Source organism: Haliaeetus albicilla, chromosome 11 (genome assembly GCF_947461875.1).
Source record: "Haliaeetus albicilla chromosome 11, bHalAlb1.1, whole genome shotgun sequence".
Taxonomy (NCBI): Eukaryota; Metazoa; Chordata; class Aves; order Accipitriformes; family Accipitridae; genus Haliaeetus; species Haliaeetus albicilla.
Genome location: NC_091493.1, coordinates 10,361,031 through 10,384,169, shown reverse-complemented (window position 1 = coordinate 10,384,169; position 23,139 = coordinate 10,361,031). Strand labels below are relative to the sequence as shown.

General features: G+C 37.5%; 1 protein-coding gene and 1 long non-coding RNA gene across 17 annotated transcripts in view; one reads left to right on the top strand and one right to left on the bottom strand.

The window, feature by feature from the left end:
* Positions 1-7,674, top strand: part of LOC138687698 (uncharacterized) — a 60,584-nt gene extending 52,910 nt beyond the window's left edge. The window contains exon 8 of the long non-coding RNA XR_011326814.1: positions 4,842-7,674. This is a non-coding gene — a long non-coding RNA (uncharacterized lncRNA). The remainder of the gene's footprint in view (positions 1-4,841) is intronic.
* Positions 1-23,139, bottom strand: part of LDB3 (LIM domain binding 3) — a 130,081-nt gene that overhangs the window by 43,242 nt on the left and 63,700 nt on the right. For 11 of the 16 annotated variants that reach the window (XM_069796088.1, XM_069796086.1, XM_069796090.1 and 8 more), the window contains exons 6-7: positions 8,106-8,275; positions 7,107-7,143 (exon numbers count right to left, since the gene is read on the bottom strand). In XM_069796088.1, coding sequence (XP_069652189.1) covers positions 7,107-7,143; positions 8,106-8,275 — 207 coding nt within the window. Of the gene's footprint in view, positions 1-2,226; positions 3,182-7,106; positions 7,144-8,105; positions 8,276-14,879; positions 15,084-18,558; positions 18,582-23,139 lie in introns of those variants that run through there. The other 5 variants (XM_009915188.2, XM_069796099.1, XM_009915189.2 and 2 more) reach the window with 4 other exon arrangements.

Genomic DNA, 23,139 nt, shown 5'->3' with positions numbered 1-23,139 from the left:
GAAAGTCTGCCTCCTACTCAGGAGGGAAAAGACAAGGCCTCTTAATAGTTATATAAGGAAAGATCTGTAACATTCATTTTCTGGGCTTGAAGATCCCCATGACAACATAAAGGCAGATTTTTTGAGGAGTAAGAATTAAGGAGTTACTAGTCTAAATATAAAGAAGAAACTGGATAGAAGAAATTGACTGACAGTTTAATTAACAAAGTCCATCTCTTGGGAGATTTTTTTGAGATGGACTGGACTAAGCAGTAGAAATATGCTGTAGTAAACACTCTTGCCTTAGGGATTAATGACAGCACCTTCACAAAAGGTCTTTTATCATTGCAAAAGTTCCAAAAGTTACCAGCTGCTGAAGATTTTTTTTCTATTACTTTTTTTTCTGTAATTACATAAAGAATTGAAATTCTACAAGCTTGGAAAGTGTTTAGATTCTATTTTGTATCCTCCAGGAAAAAGGATTAAAACTATTTCTCTATCTGATCACATGGTTTATATGCACTGAATTTTTATCATTAAATCCACTGAAGCAGAGCTAAGGGAAAGGGGCTGCTTAATTACATCTGTATTAATTACATATCTGATCAAACTATGCTTTTCTGACTATTAAAAAATACCTTTAAAAATAACATTAAGTGTAAACGTTGAGATATAGTCTAGACATTTTCTTTTCCATTATAGTACATGCACTAGGACTATTTGAAACAAATAGTATCTGTATTATGTTCATAAAACATTAAGGATACACAATTCCTGCTTAAGTGAAAACACTGTATTATTACTTATTCAGAAAACCATTTAACTTGGTTGAAAATTAGAACTGCAAGATTTTTTACTTACGTACATTTGATGTTTATGAAAAAAGTTAATTGCCTATTGATATTTTAAGTTCTATCAAAATTTCCCATATATAAATAAAATTCTCTCACTCTGAACGAAAGTTTGATCTTAGCAACATTCAGGAAAAGTTAAAATGTTGCTCTTATTTCATGCAGTTATGCTGATTTTCCACAGGCACTAATAAGATGGCGTGATCAGAATCTGTTTGTGTTCCCACAAGGGAAATGTAAATGAGTGTTGTATATTAAATGGCATGCCTACTGAATTGCTATGGTCCTTATCTAAGAAAAGTGAACTACATTTTAAAAGGAACTAGTGCTCAGGTACTCTAAAAAAATATTCAAAAATTACTTTTTTTTTTTTTTAAAGTATGATAACTAGATTTTTTTTTCCCCTTTAAACACTCCAGTATTTGGCTGATTCATGCAAAATCCTCCATGAACGGTAGCTTTTCCTTCCTTCTATAACACAGAAAAACAATGGGAGTTTGCAAAAACTTTGTTCTTGTATGGACTGCTGATATAAATTTCAGATGTTTGGAAGCAGCAAGAAGTGTAAGAGTTTCAATCTAATCTCATGCACTCATCTCTTTGAACAGAATTACTGCTACCAGATAAAGGTACCTAATTTGCAGTTTATGGATGTTAATGAAAAAAAAATAATTATTGAGCACTGTAGGCAGGGCTGCCAACAAAGTCAACCTTCCATTGCAGAGACCAGTGTTTTACCACCAGAAACTTCTGCTTCAATCAATGCTAAGGACTCCTAATGCAGACTGTTGAAGGCTAATATCAACTGTTTCTATGGAAACCACAATCAGTTTAATTTAGTTGCATTTTTTTGTTTCATTTAATGATCAGAGCATAAACTAGAAAGGGAAGTGACATTGCTCTTGGTGTACTTCAAACAGAAAATAGAAATATTTGGGGACCTTTGGTATAGGTTTGCCATATCTTGACTGACACAGCTTAAAAGCAAAGCATTGTTGTAACGTTGAAACAAAAAGATCCCATTCTAAGCACCAGCAATGTCTCAAGTGCCTTTGCCACGGGCACAAATTAATAATTATTGCCAGAGAACACACATTATTCAAATGGAAATACTAAATTATATTAGTAATAGGTTGTCATCTAACATCTATTAATTAGGCTTTGTTTTCATTCACACCTAATACAATATTTGTTCATTTCTGTTGTTGTTCTTTCAACTGCTTTGTCAGGTTTATTCCAATTCAGATAACTTAAAGGTCAGTAAGAATTATAGGTAATAGAGGAAAGCTTTTTGACCAAATTCCTATTGTGGAAAGAAAAGTTCTTCTTTCAATAGTCAGTTGAAGCAGTTATTGGTTTAAAACAGAATAAAGTACTGTGTAAAACAGGCACATAATTATTTTAGTTTTAAAACCTTTTATTTCAGATAAAGCATGCTGCTATATACAGAAAAAATGTGGGTCAAAGCAAGAGCAATACAGAATGGGCAACATATTCCTTAAAACTTACAAGATGCTTTTAAAAACTTCAGTGCACCAGTAGTACTATATATTCTTCTCACTCCTAAATCACCTCTAGCAAAAGTAATTTTCTCACAGATCCTGAGCAACCACAGCTATCTTTAGCTTTCATGTAATGACAAATTCAGGTTTCCAACAGAAAACTTACAGCAATGGTTTCAACAAATGACTTCTACCAGTATAATATATGGAAGAAACACAACTTCACATTGCTAATATCTTATTTCAAATGGCATCATTCAGCTATGCAAAGTAAGTATGTTGTACATTTAGCAAAGTCTAGGCCAGGCTCAGTCAGTTTTCCTTTTCATCTTTCTTTCTCCTACTTAATTATCTTTACAGCAGTAAAACTCAGTAAGTCTCATTCCTCTTCCCCCTAAAGAAATACTGTCCATAACTTCCCTCTAATTTTCTTCTAGAATTAAAGTCAAGAGAGTACAATAGTAATGCTTTCCTGTATACTGAGTTATATTTGATATAGTAAAGGACAAAAGCTAATCATCTACTTTATAATGAAGAACATGAACTGGGTGTATCATTAGCTTTACTTTTGGTGACAGTGAATGGATAACAGGCTAACAACAGATATCTACAGAAGACAGGCACTCAGAGAAAGTCCCTAGCAGTAAGTGTTGTCTCTGTGTGTGTGACACTCTTAGGCCCTAACTCAGGACAGCAGTTAATTTTTTACTGTAATTCTCGGTCTCATGTATTTGCCTGCTAAATGTGGGCTTTTAACTTTTAACATTAAGGATTTGCGCTGATAGGCCGTGATGCCAGTTGCGCAATTTGGCAAAGCGTGGGCTGTTACGTTCCGTTTCAAACCTTTCCCTGTGGCGTGAAGAAAGAGAGAGAGAGAGAAAGAAAGACAGAGACAGAGAGAGACATACACACAGAGAGAAGAAAGAAAGGAGGGAGAAAGAAAGGGGTTAGGGACCATGGCTACCACTCCCCTGCCTTATAACTAGGGCAACGGCAATTTATTTGGATTTTTTCCTCAGCTTTCGAATCAGCACAAAGAAGGCTGTGTGATCCTTTTTGGACCACGTATGAAGGGTTTTTGCAGTTGTTCATTTCTGAGAAATAACTTGATATAACTTCATATTCTTTGACTTGTGCTTGGTATTACAGGGCTGCTTTTGCTAGAAATGCAGTGTAATCCCCTTGTTTTCCTGCCAGTAGATTCTCTCAGCTTTTCCCTCCCTCCCCCTCAACTGAGCAAAGTTAATTCCATACAACAGCAAAATTAATGCAAATATTTTCCATTCTGTAATACCTAGGTCAGCCTATATATATATCCTGCTGTCCTTCCTGTAAGGACCATCAGCCATAGGTTTCAGCAGTACTTTTCTATAGCTTTTCTCAGCATAGGTGAGTATAAGTCTTGACATTTGCATAAATATTTCTGGTCATTTGTGTCAAAAAGCAGAATATCATGGGATCTTCAAAGCATGGTTCTGTGAAGTATTGGCCACCTCCTGTGAACACCCCTAGCTACCTTTGACTGCAGACTGGGGCGCTCAAGCAAGCTGTAAGCACCTGTCAGGATTTAATCTTTTCTATATGTTCTATAGTTTAAATTCAGGTTTTGTAAATAAAAAGAGGAAGGAGGAGGGTGTGGATGAGAGCACAGTCAAGGAGAAGTATATCAAACAGAATGGAAAATAAAATGTTCTTGTTATTTGCAAAACGTATCTGATTCACTGCAAACAAGGTAATTTTCCCCTCATTATTTACACCCAAAATGCAAGACAATTGTCTTAATGTAGCGCAACTTGAGAGTGAAACCAGACAAACAGAAATGAACAGACTGGGCTGGTTTTACTCCTCAGGCTGAAGAAGGCATGAAACAATAAACAGAGTAAATGCCAACAAATTCACTGATATTTCTTAGTCTTCTGTTCCTAATAACAGTGTCATGCAAGTAACACTCCTAACGGAGTCTTGATGTATGACTTCTCAAACTATTTTTTAATGCCTTTAAGGAATTAAAAGACGTAAAGTATTCCTAGCTGAAATGGTGAAACTTCATGATGCCATTTTTTCAAGTTACATGGGAGCACACTAGCTACAGAGGGTCTTACCTGAAATTTAAGAATTCCCTTACTGCTTTAAAGATATACCCCTCCCTTCAAGGAAAAGGTATTCAGAAACATCTGTTTGGCTTGAAATGAATACCATCTTTCCGGAAAATATTCCGTAACAATCAGCACAATAGCAATGGAAAGTTTTCATAGCAAGTTATAATCTTATGTGTGCCTTCAAAATAGCAGTAGCATGAGCAAAGGACAGTCATGCAATTAGCTCATTAATACTAACTGAAGGGATTATTCTGCCACCTGAAAATTCCCAAGCTTTATGGGTTCTGTTCAGAGCATGTCATGAAGTTAGAAGCAGAAATCTAGAAGTGACTATTTTTGTGTAAAACAGTTCTGCCAAAAATAAGCTACATGGTTTTTTGTTTGTTTGTTTTCAATTTTTTTCCCCCAAGTGTTTGGAAGAAACCTGCTCACCCCCTCATGCAGTTCTTGCCGACTACACTGAAGAACCAACACAAAGAGACAAGAGAAAGCACCAGGGAGATATCGCTTACAGCATGCCCCAAGACCAGAATTCCCCACACAGTGAAATCTCTGGCAGTTTAAATTTTGGAACATGAAGGATTCTTCCAGCATGCCAGCACAGCACGGGATTAATGCAACGCTGAATCTGGCAAGACTTAGGTTCCACAGTTCCATGGAAACCTTCTCCTTTCGGGAGCCCAGGAAGCCTTCCAGGTGATCCTAAACTGCAGGCATGGAGAAAGGTGTGGTTGTACAGGCTGCCTGGAGTAGATACTGAAGAGGAGTTTCTACTCCGTTATGGTGCTGGAAGATTAGAATTAAAGCACGGATTCTGTGCATCTGACACAGGTCCTTCCATCCTTTACAAAATCAAGAGTGGCAGGGGCCTTGCCAAAAGGTTAAACAGAAGGGGTCCAATAGGCCTCAAGGCGTAGTATATGATGGGTGCACGCATAACCAGGGCTGTTGCTACAAAATCTGCAGTGGAGTATGTGCAACATTTGAGGTAGCTACCAAGCCACCACGATGGGGCAAGCACTATCGGTTAGGTAGAAGGGAGAACCCATTTCATTCCTTGCACCAGAGCTCATGCCAATTGCACTGTACCCATAGAACTACCTAGCATATGTTCTCTCCTGCCTCTACTACCAATGAACGCCCTTAAACCACTTCAGGTAATATAGCTGTGCCTAAATATACTCCTAACCATAACTGTCCTTGTGAAAAAGAAAAAAAGGGTAACACAATGATACCTCAACATGGCAGAAAATGCGCAAAGCACAGTGGATGTAGTCATGTACTTTAAGTTACACTGAATAGAATGTGCAATTTACACATGTTGATGTGTTAGTAGATAATTATTTTCAACATATCTGATACCATGTCAAGTTTCCAATATCTAGCATTTTCCAAAGCCACAGAATACAGCTAGAAAGATTATTTCTTTAAAACAACATATTACTCTCAGATGTGTACAGAGGACTGTTAAGTTCAGCACAACACTTTAAATCCCATCATAATAAGGATTTGGATGTGTGCTATTACATCAAAACAGATAATGCACGATACATTTAATAAGAATTAGGCTTGCACATTTGAGGGAAGAAATAAATCCCCAAGGGATGTAATGTCAAGCCTGATGTTCAGGCACCTAGCCATGAACTTTGGTGAACTGCAGTGGAAGGTTTATAGCAAACATAAACCGAAAGCATACTTGTATTTTCACAAGGAAGATGACAGACATCTTTCTCACTGATTCAACATTTGTAACTTGCACTGTGATCAAAAGCTCAGAACCTTTATAGAAGCCACATGGCAGTAAAAAAAAGAAAAAAAAAAGGGGGGGGGGGGGAAGAAAAAATGAAGAGAAAGTGGATTGAGTATCAAACACATCACAAACCCAGCCAGAGGCTTAGAGTAGCTAACGTGATACAGAGATTTGAAGTATGCAAACAGAAAATCAGGCTTGCATGCAGGATACTCCGATTCAACTGCAGTTTTTAAGCTCAACATAAGAATCTCTAATAAATCTATTTCCTGTAGGACAACATAAGATGATGATAAATCTTTAATTCCTTATTATATCTCTGAACATATCCACTTTTTCAGTGGTTTTGGTAGATAATATGAAACAAATACTTTTATCCACTAGCAAAAGCAGTCCTGTGCTTCCATATTCTACAAATTTGGGTTGTATTTATTCCAAAGAAAACATAAGCAAATAATTATGGATATGGATGGAAACAACTCCTTTACTGTATCATTTCAGGAGAATCAAAATGTCAATCACAGGGTCATCCAAATAAATTGCTCACAAATTTCAGTGCTATCACAACATTATGTATTTTCATCCAGTTACACAATCAAGTAGTTACAGAGGGCTTGGTCTTAGGAACTCACTGCATTCACATACCCAGTAAAGTACACAGAAGTTGCATGTGCAGAAAGCTTTCACATTTGAATACACACTTCAGAATTTTGCACCGTCTTTCCTGAAAACATGCTAATTTGTTATTCTTTTCATTCAAATGCCTCTCACTAATAGCATTTTAATTTTAGTGATTTTTAAGTAAATGTATTAGACTATTTTAAGACAAAAAGACGATAATGTACGTTCAACTTTAATGCTGTTTTAAAACATTATTTGGTTATCAGTAAGGAGAAAGCCACATTTTTCACAGGGAGTTGCCTACCTTGACCTCCTCAGGGCTTCTTCATCTGGATCTTGCACTGCAGGCAAAAAAATGTTTCAGTTAAAAAAGAAAGAAAGGAAGGAAGGAAAGAATTGGCTTTAGGATGATAAGTTCTTTAGAAACATATCAAAAGCCTATCTAAAGGTGCATTCATGCTGACTTTGCAGCAGTGGATTTTGTAAGAACAGCATGAAGAGGAAAAGGTTCCCTAGAGCCAGGACAAAGGATGTTACTAGGAAAGTAGCTATTACAACTACTTTCTCATTCATTTATTAGCAGTGTTTCACAGCTGTAGGCAATGATTCTACAGAAAGGGCCTGCTGCTTTGTAGGAAAGCATGAGAGGCAGCAGCAGATTCATGTGAGGAGGAAATACTAAGTATTTCCCCCTGATGTGGGAAAGGTCCCTGAACTTCCTTCTCTCTAGATCAGAAACAAGCTCTGAGGTTAGTACCAGGTGGTCAGAAAAAAACATTTGCATAGGCAACAAAGTTCAAGCTCCCATGACATTCATAGCAGACCTAGGTTTAGATAACAGGGCTGATAGAACCATAGGTTCAATACAAATGGTGGTCACTTCCATAAAAGACCGTTACAAGAGACATAAGTAAGTTGTTTATGTTTTCTTCTAATGAATGGACAGCTTTGTACGTCTAGACTGCTGGAAAATTGAAAGATTACACTGCAGAGATTTGATTTTATTTGGAAGAAGAACTATGGGGTCCCAAATGCTCTTTTACTGTATCGTCTGTTATACTTTTATGGTGAGACCCCTGGCAGATCAAAGAATTTTCTCCAAAAAGCATAAGGTGAGATTGAACACTTTGATTTCCTAGTTCCCTCAAGTTAGATACAGGGTTCTCCAATCTTAGCCCTCACTGACAATGACTACAAACTGGATGTGAGTCTTCCTTGCATAGCAGCTGCTAATACTCGGGTAAGAAAATAAAGACGTGAATCTAAAATCAGGATGAGGGGGATGTTTTGTTATTTGACTTACTGTACTCTGTTCCAGTCATCTGGGCAAGGATGCGGAAAGACTTAGACTGCAGATTGGCAGAACGGCGACCCCAGTCTTCGGTTTCATCTTCAGGCTTGTTCTGAGTTTTAAGCACAGCCTGATACACCGGAGAGGCACTGTCTATGTGAGGATCTTTAATAGGAAGGCTACTGCAATTCAGAAAGTGAAACATTGTGAAACAGGACATGGTAGCTTTCATCCCAACCTCTCTCTGGTCTTACAGCTTCTCATCCAAAATAACAGCAATCCAAAACACAGCTTTGAAAATATAACTTTTTTAAAAAAAATACATAGATCAATTTTATGTGAATTAAGAATGCTATGGCTCATTCTACCTTTGAAATGGCCTGTTATCATTCAAATCTGCATATTCAAAACAGTGTGAAAATGCTTGTAAATGTCTGTTTATGATACCTCAGCCAATGCAGCCACAAGCTTACAGTCATTAGAATAATGTGTGGTGATAAAGGAGAGTATGCCAAGCAAAAACATGTATTTCTCTGAGCATTCTTGTCCGATACTATTTCTTATAAAAACAGCTTCATGTTGATACTGTTTTATGTTATGTCTTATTACAGTTTTGGGCCAGTGTATTTTAAGGTTGCAATTAGAAATAAAAACCATATTTCATTATAAAAATAATGTGGTAGGCTTTTATAGCTTTTTCTAGAGATGATTATTCCTTGCCAAACTCTGAATTAAACTTCCAGCTGCCATAACTCTGGATTCATTGTCTACTAAACATGTGAAGTATGAGAAGTCTAGACTTGTACTCAAGACTTGCACATGTATTTTGTACCTGAAATCTTTAACAGCAGATTGTATCTCAGAGTCTTACGACATCTCTAATCACCTTGCAAAATGATACATCCAGGAAGAAACTTCCAATTTTGCACAGCTAAAGTCAAAGCTACAAAGCACTGTAGCACAAGCAAGATAACCTCTCTTTGATTTATGATGCAAGCTAGAAACAGACTTAGTAACTTAATAGCTTTTTTTTTTCCCTGCGAAAATAACTTCTGCATAGCATACAGTTAAAATTAAATATTAACAGAGATGCAGAAATACACGCTGGGGGGGATGATGACTGCTTGGAGTAACCTGGCTCCATGACTTCTCTAAATACAAGGTCTATTTTTGAAGCAAGTGATTTATTGTAACAGCTTTAACTTTCTATTCCATATAGAGCTTTGCAAGCAGCATGCTCAACTTCATGAAAATTGAGAAATGGCTCTGTTAAAAGTTAAGGGCCATTTGGTCCAACTAAGTCACTGCTATAAAGTTCCAGGAGCAGTCACCTGCTATAAAAGTTGCTTCCTTTGTTCAGGCTCAAAGTTCGTGTTCTCTAAGATACCACTGCAGAGAAAATCTACAGATAATTTGGGTTTGTGGTTTGAAAGCCTGAGAGGAATCATGAAAAAGCCAAGAAGCATGTCTGATATCCTACATACAGCAATAACATACACTATAATAAAAAATACTGCCAGGTCGTGCCTTAAATATCGTTATTTTCCAGCTGACACTCCTCTTCTTCAGCACTGCATGATATACGCTGTTTTAATGGATTTGCATGTAACAATAGCATGGGAGGTGTTCTTCAAGTAAGACTGCAAGGGACTCAGAAACATGATGTGTGCTTATATATTCTATGGACCCAAAAGCACCCCATCTCTTTAGGATTTTTTTTTTATTAGAGGGGTATTTATATTCCTCATAACCCCCAGTATATGCAAACTTCTCACTTTTTTGAGGACCCAGCAGGGTACAAAACCCAGTTATTTTTCTTTTATATGTTTCAGCACAATCATCTACATGATGGAGCATAGCTTAGAAGAAAGCCTGACTCTTCAGTTTAAGCTCCGCCACAAAACATAAAAGTTATGTAAAAACTCTCAGCGTGGAAGATGCCCTGTAGGAGGAAGCAGCATTTTCCAGCTCCTTTTTTAGCTCATGTTGCCTAGACCACTATCTTTACAATATCTAAACACTAGCAGGTATAGAAGGCATAATGTGGACTTGTTTATTTTGGGAAGGGTGTGCCATCAGTGGCTTCCGCTAGTGTTGCTCCTATGTGCACCAATAGACAAATTAGTGCCATGTCCTTCTTCAGGTGGAAGGTGGAAGGGAGAGCAGTAGCCTTCCTCTTCTGGCCCTTCATACACAGCAGAAGGGCTTGCTGAGGCAGGGAAGCAAGTGCAGAAGCAAGTTCTGCCTTCCGCTCACTTCATGCAGCAGTAGTCTTCATATGGAAAAGAGATACTCTGTAATACCAACAGTAAGTCAGCAACCCCCTTGTGACTGTTCTGCTGCCACTTCTCACTTTTGGCTACGCTGAAAAGTTCTGTCACTCTAAAGGGTCCAGTTAAAGTCCGCTTCTCAAGTTCCCAGAGGCACTTCAGGCCCGTGTCTTAGTCCTGACAGTACCTTGCCCTGTATTACTGTCACAGGTGACTGCCTGGTTTTGGCCAACAGTTAACTTGATATTCCCAGACTTACTTTTTTAATCCTGCTGAAGCTTAAAAAGCTGCTGTGATAGCAAATTTCACAGCTGCAGACTGTTGTAGCGGGGACAATAAACCACTGGATAGCTAGTACCGCTAATTTCAACCATGGACTACTGTGGCAACAGCAGTGTGCATGTCATGGACAGTTCAAATTCCTTTGTTTAAATCCTCTAGCTGAAATGCTTTGTTCTTATATTATGACCAATATACAAAAAAGCAGTTTAAAAGTGTATGTATAGATATGCCATTAGCTCAAAGGTAGTTAAAAACCGCTAGAGGCTGGACCACAAATTTCACAGTAGCAATGTGTGGCATTAATATGACATATTAATTTCCTTATGGTAGATGATTAAGGCAGGAAATGGAGCTTGGTGAATTAACCTTCCCTAGCAGAGTGGAACACGCTCATATAAATTTAACTAAATTAATGCAATACGTTGGAATATTTCCAACTCTGTCTGTAATGCAACAGGCCTTTTTCTTTTTTTAAAATCATAATTATATTGTAGATGAGTAACTAGGACTTATGAGGCGCTCAGCATGGAAATATAAAATAGAGCACATCGCTGATTATGAGCATTTCATAAACCTAAATGTGACAGTTGATTCTTACAGACAGCCTAAAGATCCACATAACCATGTTAATACCTCTGTTATACCTCTTCTTAATTTAATTTTTTTTCATTTGGGTGTGTATGTGCAGAAATATCATCCATCTTTAAGCATATTACTTTAAATTGATGTTACTGAAAAAAAAAAAAATTCTTCCCAAATGCGTTACAGCTTTTGAGGGTTTTTCATATTATAGCCTAAGGTATTTTAGTAGGATTCAATAAAAAATTGTCCCCCTTTTTCACATCAACATACAAGTCACACATTATTAACATTAAAACAAGATTAAAGACAGTCACACCTCTTTGAATAAGTAGCAATGTGATTTTTTTTCCTTGGAGTTCATTATAAACCATGGTTTACCATGTGAATCACTCCCTGGAGTGGAGGAGTCATTCGTCAGATTTCATTTAAGTAGATAGGAAGTAAAAACTTAGGAACACTGCAGTGTTCTACCCCTGATGTAGACAAACAACAAAATACTGTGACTTCGGATATTAGACAACTACTAAAAAAAGCTCTAAGAGGTAAAAAACCCCCAACTCAACAAAAAAAACAGTTCATGCAGACTGGTAAATTATCCAGCCAAGTTGACTTATTGTAGAGGATACATGAGACTTGAGTTTGTACAATCACATTATTGATTCTGCTACTAGAACTGTCAGATCTTAATCCTGATAAAGTTGTTGGATTTATGTCTACTTACATGACTTGTGAATTTGGCTAAAACTGCATAATGAATTTAGAAAAGGTTTGGCAGAAATGTACTTGAAATGTACGGACCACGTGGTTTTACTGCAACCAACTCTTGGTTCTTGGTATAGCAAAATCAATTAAAACAAAGCAACATAGAGTGAGAAAAGATATAAAGTCAGGGCATTCAAATTTTTCTACCTTTAAGTTCCAGCATGAGGTCTGAATAACTGCAGTATAAATAATTTATATGCTTTCCTTTGCGTTTTACATGATGATCCAGTAGGTGTGGGTTATTTTCTAAGTGATGAGCCTGATTCTGATCTCACTGACTTAAGTTAAAACATCACCAATTTCAAATGGTCAAACTAGAACGTGAATTCTTATTTTAAGCCTGTCTATTCTTTATCACTCATAAAAGAAGCAAGAAGTGTTTCTAGCTATTTACTGCCCAAAAGAACAGAAGTCCTTTAGATCTACAGTCTGAGTATGCTCACCATCTTACATACACCTTGTGGCTTCAGCCTTAACTCTAGTGTAAAATGAAAAGCCCAAAGAAGAGTAATTAAGTGTTGAGACCAAATTCTAGGCAGAGAATTGAGAAAAAATGAATTGGTACACAATTTGGTCTGCTTTTACGTGACAAACGTCTCATACAAATATTTCTACATTAAGCATAATCTTATCTCATACTTGATCAACTAAGCAAACTAAAGAACATCCTCAGTTTCCACTGCAAATCAAAGTTCAGAATATCACAGAGGTCAAAGCAACACCTGAAGGAAATGAGTTACAGGTTTAATCGAATGAGTATCAGTCAATGGGTAGGCCGTTGTTATATCAGCACAAACCTTGCCTTTATATCTAGATTAAAAATGCTGTGTTAATTGCACTAAAACAATCTACTGAGAAAATTGTTTAGTCACTAAGTGTTACGAGTTCAAAAAGAAGAAGTTACAAACCAGGCTGTAGCTCACCGGACAGTAGATTTAGAGAGTCCCCTGCACCTGACTGTACATAGGAATAGAAACACTAGTTTCTTCAGGGACCAGGTGAATGTTAGGCTTAGGAGTCACATTCCAAAATGAAGGAAAAGCTTAAACGGTAGTTTATATAGTGGATCTTGCAGAAAAACTTTTTTTGCATCATTACAGGGGATAACATAGTCATGGAGTTGTCTGCAAAGAATGATGTTCCACTAGAACTGTCTGATACAAAAAGATTAATGGAAATAATCATCTCACTTCATAAACACCCATGCAATAGGTGGATTCCATATTCAAAATGAGAAAAAAAAAGTTAGAACAGAGCTTTTGCTAGTGGCATTAAACACAGCTCTTGCTGCTACTGGTGCAACGACTCAACAGTCTGCAAATCTTTTAATTTTTTATCTATTTATCCATTCATTTGGCTCTTTTCAAGATATATGTATATACTAATATAATTCATTACCACCTTATGTTTTATGATTCAAGCCTCTCCAGTTATTCAGATTCTTTACTTCACAATTCTACATCTTACGACAAATCCCTAACTCGCCTGGAAAGTCTGCTGATCTTCCAGTTCTAGCTGCACTCTTTGGACTTCTCTCACCCTATCTGGGATTTTCTAGAAAGGGCATTTTCCTCTCCCCACAACACGTTGCGTTTTAATCTCTTCCACGGGTGGGAAAAGATGATGATGTTTTCCAGTCCAGCAGAGCCACTCCTGCAACTGGAACTGCATTTGAGAGATTCTTTTAATGCTCTTTATAAAATGAAAAAGATTCACATGCTCAGCAGTGAAACTTTATAATCATCTGATCATTTAAATAGGTAAAATTTTTAAACAGTACTATTTGCATTATATAATGTTACAGCATTTAGTAGAAAATGCCAATATATCACAAAATGTCTCATGTAATCCATGCCTATGAAAGATGTGAACCATTGTGAAGAACACAGATAGAATGAACTTCTTTCATTGTACTTTGCTAATTGGAAATATGAGTCTACGTACACCTGTGGAGACTCACTGAGAGATGGTGAAAACCAACTAAAGGTATTGTTTGGGATCCATCATTAGGGAGAGTTGTGGCAAACAACAGAATAATATTGGTGCAAAAAATTGGGGGGGGGGGGGGGATTAAAAAAAAAGAGAAAAGAAATGGCCAGTAAAAGGGAGTACAAGCAAATACATAAAACATCTACATTTTGAATAAGCCTGCAGCTAACATATTGAAAAGAAACTATGTTAAAGTGTGTTGCTATATCTATATTTTGGTGTCACAAGAAAAGAAGGTAAGTTCTATGTTGGGTAGAAAGATACCCAGTAAGAGAGAAACCTGGCTACATTCATCGCACATGTAATTTCAGTTCTGTCCTAACAACTGTGGCTAAGTTTATCAGATAAGATTGCCAGAAACATGCATTGGAAAAGCAGAATTATTGAAGATCAGTGGATTTTGCCATAGTCCAAAGGATGTGTGTAAGACACACGTACAGTATGTAAACTAGGGACAGGGATAATACAGCACAACTCTCCATTCTAAAGAATAAAACAGTAGCCAGTACTAAATAAATGTTTTGCATTCTTCACATATCAATAAAAATTCTACCTCCCCCTTCCCATTCTGAGTTATGCATGTAGTATGGTAGTTATGACAAAGCACGGTCATTATAAATGAAAAGCCAGCCCATGTCATATACAGAACACTAGATATATTTTTTGTGGGGTTTACCAGTTCTAAGAAGAATACCAAAAAAGAAATGCTCCATTTTCTAACTATCCATCCTTTTAACTTCAGAACAATGAAGTGCTTTCAACTACTATCTAGGATTGATTTGCATTTTTCACATGTAAGATACTACAGAAAAGTCCAGCAAGAGCTGCGGTGTCACGCGTGGAGGGACTGTTAGATGTATCATGCAGAGAAAGAGCATTCCACACAAGGAAATAACCTTACCTAGCAAATTCTCCACCCTGGGCTTGTGCCTGGCCTGCAATTGCATCCATGATAGCATCTTGGGAATACATGCTGATTGGGGTGTTATACTGGGCGTGAATTATAGTAGCCTTGCCGCCTAGGCCTTTCACCTCAATGGGTTTGTGTGTAGACAGGGCAGAGTCCTTCAGGGCATTGGGGTTGAAACGCTCCGTGAACTCCTTGCTGGGTTATGCAAGAGTGAGGTTCAACAGGGAAGGGAGGGGAAGAAAGGAGAAAGGCGTGACAAGTGAGAGATAAAGCACCAACAGAGGAGCGTGCATGTCAGTTCACGGCATCTCACCACAAAAGCTTCCGGTCAGAGGGTAAGAGACAACGTATGTAACAAGGAACACTTAAAAGCTGGCTGCGCTAACGGATGAAATTTTTGTGTTGGCTCGCAGATGTATATAGAGAAAAAAATGTGAAACAGTTGTCATTGTATAAAAAATCATGAAAAATCCCTAAGTATTGATGTGATACTTACATATATTAAAATTCTATTCTTACATGCATATATACATATAAGTATATACAAACATATACACACACACACATGTATATATGCATGCCCATGGATGTACATACATACTGCAGAGAATTCCCAGTTTATTCACTGCATCCATTCATTCTTTCAGAAGGGTCTTACAAAGTGCTAGAAAGTGCAACGGGGTGAAAGATGTCCGGTCCTCTGTTAATTAGAAGGTTCCAGTACTTTCTGTCTGGATTATTAATCATAGTGAAATTTAGTACTTGCGCCTTTTAATCTTCAAACTTTCCTCACAAAGACTAAAATAATCTTCCCAAAATCTCTGTACAGCCAGCCATAAGTGTTGCCATAGCATGATAAATGCTCCTTCTCAGATCAAAATATCCTACATTGCAATCAACGGGACAACTGCAGTTGGAAGAGTAGCCGCCATATTTTCCAGTGGCTCCATTTATGAGGAAGGATTTTTATTTGAGAAACTGAGCCATGAGCAAGTCAACTGAAGCTCCCGTTGCAACAGAACAAGTCAGTTTAATGTCAGACTGCTGCTAAAGAGCACCTGGCTTCCTTGTAGCGCCCAGTTGTACATTGTTCTAGTCCTGGAGTTAGGACTGAGTATTGCCTGGAGTTTAATGAGCAAGGTACAACCTCAGCTGTCAGTCACTGAGGTAGCTGCTCTTCTCTAACCTATGGGAGATCAGGTGGATCTCTAGTCTGCTGTTCCTGTCCTGCCAGCAGCAGGAGGATGCCAGCAGTATAGATTCTGTACACTCACTCAACTGGGCAAAACTGAGAATTCTGTCCTCTGGGAAATAACAGATATTTCACAAAGGTTTCATTTTGAACTGAGCCCCAAAGCGGGAAATGCATATATCTCCCCCCCCAAAGAAACTCTGAAAAATGTAATCCCATTTGATTGGAACAATTTTCCTTTTCAGTTTAAAGCCATTATATTGTCTTCCACTGATTTTTTTCATGTGACTGAACAACAGCTTCTCTGGTTGGCAAGGGACCAATAGTGTGCCTGTCTGCTGTGGGTCGGCCACAGAGGATGTTTGAGTGTTAAATTTGAACTCTCAGCCCAGCATGGAGGAAGAAGGAAAACCAAGTAAAGCTGGCAGTCATCTGACTTGATCTTCCAGAGATTATCAAAGGTGATGTGCCACCTCTGAACCCAGGCAGGGGATTCCACTATGTTTTCAGCCTTTTGTTTGGTGGGATGCCCTGACTGAAAATGGACAGTAAGAGACAGTCACACATCATTCAAAATATTTGATAGAACATTAACAGCCACATGCTCAAGGAACAGAGACATAAATATGCACGTGCTTTAGTTACACACACCAACATTTTAAGGGAGGGAACCGGGAAGATGCATTATGCATTCAAAAAGTGAAAATCACCTTTTTACAAAGACATTTTCACATTTAAAATATCTCTCCATTAACTATTCATCAACTATGACAATATTATTATTATTACACTGACATCATCTGCTGAAGGGTGATGTGCAGAGATGTGCAGGTTGTTACACTCTCAACTTTTCAGCATGCACATGCCTTAATTTAACAATGGTATCTCTTTTCTTTGTAATATCCAAAATGATCACAAGATAATTATGAACACACAGGTCCTCGAGATCTTGAATTTAGTGTTCTCTTTCCCCCACACTGTTAGAAGTATTGAAGAGATTTTAAACCCAAAATCTGAGAAGATTGCGTGAATGAAAAGACAGAGGTTAAATATGCCACTTTTAAAAAATAAAGTTCAAAGCAATTGGTTTCCACAATCAATTACACAAATAAAAGCTAGTAATCTTAGAACAGCCTAATCTTCGCTAATGGTAGCAGCAGTAGTGATTTAGGCTTTCACTTGGGGTATTTAAACAGTTTCAGTGATGTCTTTCAAGAGGTTTTAGTCACATTACACATACCAAGGCAAAACTTTCACTAAGTTAACAAGATTCCCATAACAATAAGAGAAAAGGGTACAGATTTTCAACTGCAGAGTTTTCTTTTTAACTCTGGAAGTAGACAGAAGACACTAGTGCTTGTAAGGGGTACTGTGCTCTGGGACAAAGTGGCAGAGGTAAGACCCTAGAGACAGCTGGAGCACCTCTGCAAAATGAATGGGATAGCTCTACTAAGCTTGAAAAGGATCAGGAAGAATAAATCCCAAAGCAAGATGAACAACACCCAGACAATGTGACTTCTGCTTTCTGTCCTGGTTAAACCACGACACTTTCTAAGACAATCATAACAGAATAATTATCAATGTAAATTTGCTGAAGTTTCATCACTCTAAAGGATTTACATCATTTGCATGACATAACACCCACACCTCATTGCAATCAACAGAGAATGCCAGATCAGTGTAAATTATATGCATTAAATATGATTTCAACTTTATGTATTCTACTACTTCTAACCTTCTCTTGTCAGTTTAAATTTGACATTTAACTAATATAATTTTTTATCTTATGCTGAATTTAACCCAGTCTCCAGTAATTTCTGGACAACACTCAGTTCAGAGACAGAAAGTGGGAATTTAGAGACAATCTTCTGTCCTTAAAAAACTAACGATCAGAGATGAGGACTCTGTGAACTTTCCTAAATAGAGCAGATCAATCACATTTTTAAATCAATCATTGCTTCTTGTTTGGGCAATATGTTTACTAAGGTAAAGTACTTTTTAGATCTTTTCCATGTCAGTATCTCATACCAACCTAAATTTGAATTTTAGTGTAGTGGGACTTTGGAAATTAATTTAATGTTGAGGCTAAAAATACACCAGTAATAATACACCAAAAAAGGCTCAGAAAAGGCTCCCCAAATCCTGAAAGCATGAAGACTACTTAAAGAGTTAGGAGGAATTAAACCCAGACTGTAGAGACAAAAACATCTGAAAGCATTCACAAGAACCGAGCAAACTCAGATGCTAACTCCATTTGCAGCATTAGAACATCATCAAGAAATGCCGAACACATAGTATGCTTAGAAGGGAGCACTGCTGGACACCAGTGGCAGCTGATGATGCTTGCCATTTTTTAAAAGTACTTCCATTTGCAAGTAGACACAGCAGGAACACAAGGGATCATGCTACCCCAGAAAACAAATCTTCACACATACAGCATAACACAAATACTTGGCACTGTATAGAAGTGATACTAACTTGGCAGCGGTGTTGGTTATGACCTAAAAGAAGAGAAAGAGAACAAACAACATCAAAACCAACCACACAGAAAAAGTCAATAGTTTTTAGAGTGCAAAGGGCAAAGGGTATTTACAAAAGCTTACTAAAGCTTTTTTCAGACCATCCACAAATAAGAACAAAAAGTAAATGTATGCCTGAAAACCCCAACATGATTAAGAAAGGAAAAAACGTAGGGATTATAGTTGATCCACTAGGACTTAGTAGGGTACCATGGCATTTTGGCTGACCCTTGAACATGATTTTATTGCTGTGCATCCCTAAAAGTACTATTACCAAAGTGTAGAGGAAGAGGGGTGGGGAAGAAGAAAGAAGCATTTGCAAAGTATATTCTCATCTGAAAATAGCAGATGAGTGGTGGAGATTATATTCTTCCCTCACATACTAAATATTCAGGGATGAAGTCTGTTCTCCTCAGGCTGCCCTCAGAGCTGGTATTGCAAGATTGATTTTTTGGTCTTTTACATGCTGGAGAATATCCAAAGAATATATTGGTAGATGTTTTAAATCTAAAACTGAGGAAAATGCCTTTGTATTTAACAAACTATTGGCCTAAATCTGACTGTACCTACATTATGCCAACAGTGGTGTAAGCCAATTAATTTCAGAATGGTCATTCCTAACTTATTCCACGTGAAATGAAGGAAGTCCATGCATTATGTGTTTTTTTGGATATCCGTATCAGGATATTTTATTCCATCTGGTATGTACACGGTATGAAAAAACATATGTTCATGCTACATCCTGCTTCGCTGCATAAACGAGAAGTGATGGTGGCTTGCACAGTAATTCCAAAGAAACACAATATAGGACAAAGCTGGGAGCAATGAACAGATAGTGAGCTCAGGCTGTACTATTATATTATTTGCTAATAACTCTTTCTGTAGTTGCATGAATAGCATTCCTGGGCTATGACTTTTTTTTTAACTTATTCTTTTCAAAGCTTAGAATATCCATATTTTGCTCTTATATCTTGAGTGAAGAGTAATTAATCATATTTTGCACAAAATAAAGAGGAAGAGAGTCCAGGATCGGTTAATAAACATTTCTTCTTATTTAGCTGCACAGAATGCTGTTGACAGAAGTGGGCAGTGAACCTTCCAACTTGCTGTTGCAACATTTCTGGATCTGGGATTGATACAGAACACTGGACAGCAATGTTATACTGTTGGAGTGACATTCAAAGTGGATTTGTCTCTTTGTGCTTTTGCCTTGCCGAACCTTTGATATTATTGCTTCTTTTTACATACAGTCCTTTTGCATTGGCTCATGCAGCTGCCTTTTTCATGATCAAAACCACTAATGAGACGAAGCTGCAGTAAAGGCTTTGCACTTCTGCATTTCCATGGAAAAGCAATGACAGATCACCTGCACTTACTGTTCTTCAGACTCTCGGATTTGAGAATATTCTTTTAACTTTATAAACCCTACATTAAGCCAAATAGATCAGTCTGTTGCAGGAACCAGTAGAGATGTATTAGGAACAAGCTGTAGCCTGTAAGCACATAAGTGATCCTACATCCATTTTAGGTGTGTGCAGGATAGCGGGGCACTCACTTACAATGAAACATAGTGGAATAGTATCATTTTCTGAAGTGGGCTCTGATGCCTGCTTCAATCTTCTAATCCAGGCCTCTGCCTTACACATAAAATAATATTTTAAAGGCAGAACTACCACTCCTAAAATACACCTTAATTAGATGAACCACGTGTTTGCATATAAAAATATGTTCAAAGATAAAAATCATTATGTGCACACACTAAGAACGGCTCAACAGCCACATGTCTCAGTAAAGATTTTTTAGATGTGAAGAGGCTACTATAGCTTCCCTCAAAAAGAGTAAAGCTTTACTTCTCCTTATGTTCAGTATGCGATGAGAAAATTCTCTCCAGTTCAGAGCCACACATTATTTTAGCTTGATTCTAAATACGGACATGTATGAAACACCCAACTTGCTGCTCACAGAGGTCACACAGTAAGAAGCCAGTAACTTAAGCCACCTGGCACGTACTTGTGGGACAGGTATTTACGGCCCTTGACCTACAATGTGAAAAATAACTTACACTGGAATGAAAGAGAACCACATGTTACAAGCTATGACTCACTCTTCGTATTTATTAATACTCTCCTTTCCAGAGCTTTCAGCACATCAAGTTCCACACTCTTAACAGGCCACCTCTATTTTTCGCCCTCGGCCAGGGTGATAAAGCTTTAATGTAAAAATGTAACAGAGAAACAGATGCTTTGTTATTCTTTGTAGATCAGGGAAATAATCTCAAAATTAATTTTTGCTTTCTGATAGGATTTTCCAAAGGGTTTAGCTAAACCTCTAACAGCAATTCACACAATTAAGTTTAAACAATTTGGTGGAAAGGACACCAAATTGAAATATGAAATATACCTTAAGATCAACACCCAAACCTGAATTTTCTTATAGCTTTTACGATACTGCTAAGAGCATGTTCCTGAATGTATAATAAGTTCACAGTTTGGGAGCACCATAATTTCCCAATCTTTACGCAGCATCTCATGTTGTACTATATGATAAGAATGTCCACAACAAAGTCAAGAGCTGATTTTGCAGAGCTTACAGTGCTTTCCTTGTGCACTCTTTCACATATATCCACAATGAGACTGAGACTATCATGGATGATAGCAAGTCCCAAGGTAGTTACAGATTCCATGTTATTCTCCACAGAGCAGTAGGAGAGATGCCTCTCACTTCATGGGTAACACTCAAGTGGAAGTGGGAATGACAGGATTATTGAACTCTGAATTTTCTCTGCATGTAAACAGATATACAATTCTCTAAATCTCAGAGGAATTACCTGAAAAGACACATGTACTTAGTAGCTCTGGGCTCTTTCATCCTTTCAGATTGTTCTTGGGCTGCAGGATAAAGGCTGAATTTTTTAAGCAGAACATTTAGATGATGTCTCATAAATGTTCTTATTTGTTCATCAGTGCTACAGATATTACAGGCAGATAGGCAGCAATTCCCTAAAATTTTGTTCAAACTAAAAAAAAACCAACCTCAGATGGTTGTTCTAAGGTAGAACCTTGCTTTCTAATTCAGTGCACTGCCACTGGCGTGCACTAATGTGGGTACATATAAAGGAGACATAAAACACGGAAAAGCACAGAGTGAAGACAGTGAAGTGTTTTCTGCACCCCAACAATCACTGTCATATTATGTAGTCCTATCACAATGCCCTCTGGAATCAATAGACTGGTTCACATTGACTTTGGTGAGTGATGGATGCAGCTGTGTTGTAATTTTGATAACAAAAAATAGTCAAAATGCTGAGCCATCAAAAATACAGCCCCTTTACCCTCACCCTTGCAGATCTTAAGGAGGGTTGTGAAGACAATGAGAGAAAGGGAGATATACTCCGAGGAAACTCTGCATATTTAAATAAGACAAGGATTAGTTTTCCTCAAGAAAACTGTTAGAGAGAAGCATTCTGAGGTTTATTTTGCTGATCTTGCTTACTAACTGAAATTATTTTCTTTTAAACAGTAATTGCCTTTCTTAATTATCCAGTATGAGAAGGGAGGATAGGATTTTTTCAGATAAGTTAATTAGGATTGTTAATGCCAAGTGCTCAAGAGAGTTACAATGAATCATCTAAACTGCTTGAATCATCTAGAACATGTATATATGCTCTTTTATAAGGATAAAATATCCTTACTTTGCTACAACTTAAAACCCCTTGGTTTTACTCTTGCAAAGAGGTCCCGCAATGGGATATAAAATACTTGAAAATATGCATTTGCTATCAGACCTTGAGTGGATTGTCTGAATTTTCTGTTTTTCCTCATATAGCCAAGTCCCTGGTGTCGAAAGTATACTTTTACCTATATTCATAATAAGAAATTTATCTTCATTTTAAATAAACACAAATAAAAAAATTACAGATTTGTTTGCAAATTAATACATGAAGGCAGAAAAATTAGGAAAATCTGCTTCTCATTGCTTTTCCTCGTGTGTTGTAGTCCAAGCGCCTCACTTCACAAACGTACTTATAAAACAGTTGATCTGCAATACAGTAACACTGAAAACCTTGACAACGTGGGATCAAACTATCTGGGTAGTATTTAGAGATCATTCCTTGTTACATACAAGTTAAGAGCAAAGCTAACGTGAGACAGACCATGTTCAAACCAGACGATTCAAAATATTGCAGTTTTGACTCATTTTGCATAGGAAAGCCAATATGTTAAGGCAGGAATTATAGCGGGACACTCCAGCAGACTAGCATGTCAGATTTGCTGGTCAAAGCAATTTCTCTTCAGGAAAGTGCCAAAGATTAGATCTGTTTTATAGCAGCTTCTATAACGGCCGACAGTGATACTTGGTTCTATGAGACTACATGCATTAGTTAAATCGCTAAATGCCAGAACCCTGAGATCATCACAGTTACTTCAGTCATAGTGTTCCTCTTCATGCTCTGGTGACTATTGCCAATCCATATTGCAATTCAGATACCAAAGACCAAGAGTTATTCTGTAATGGTACTGCATATATGTTTTGGGGGGTA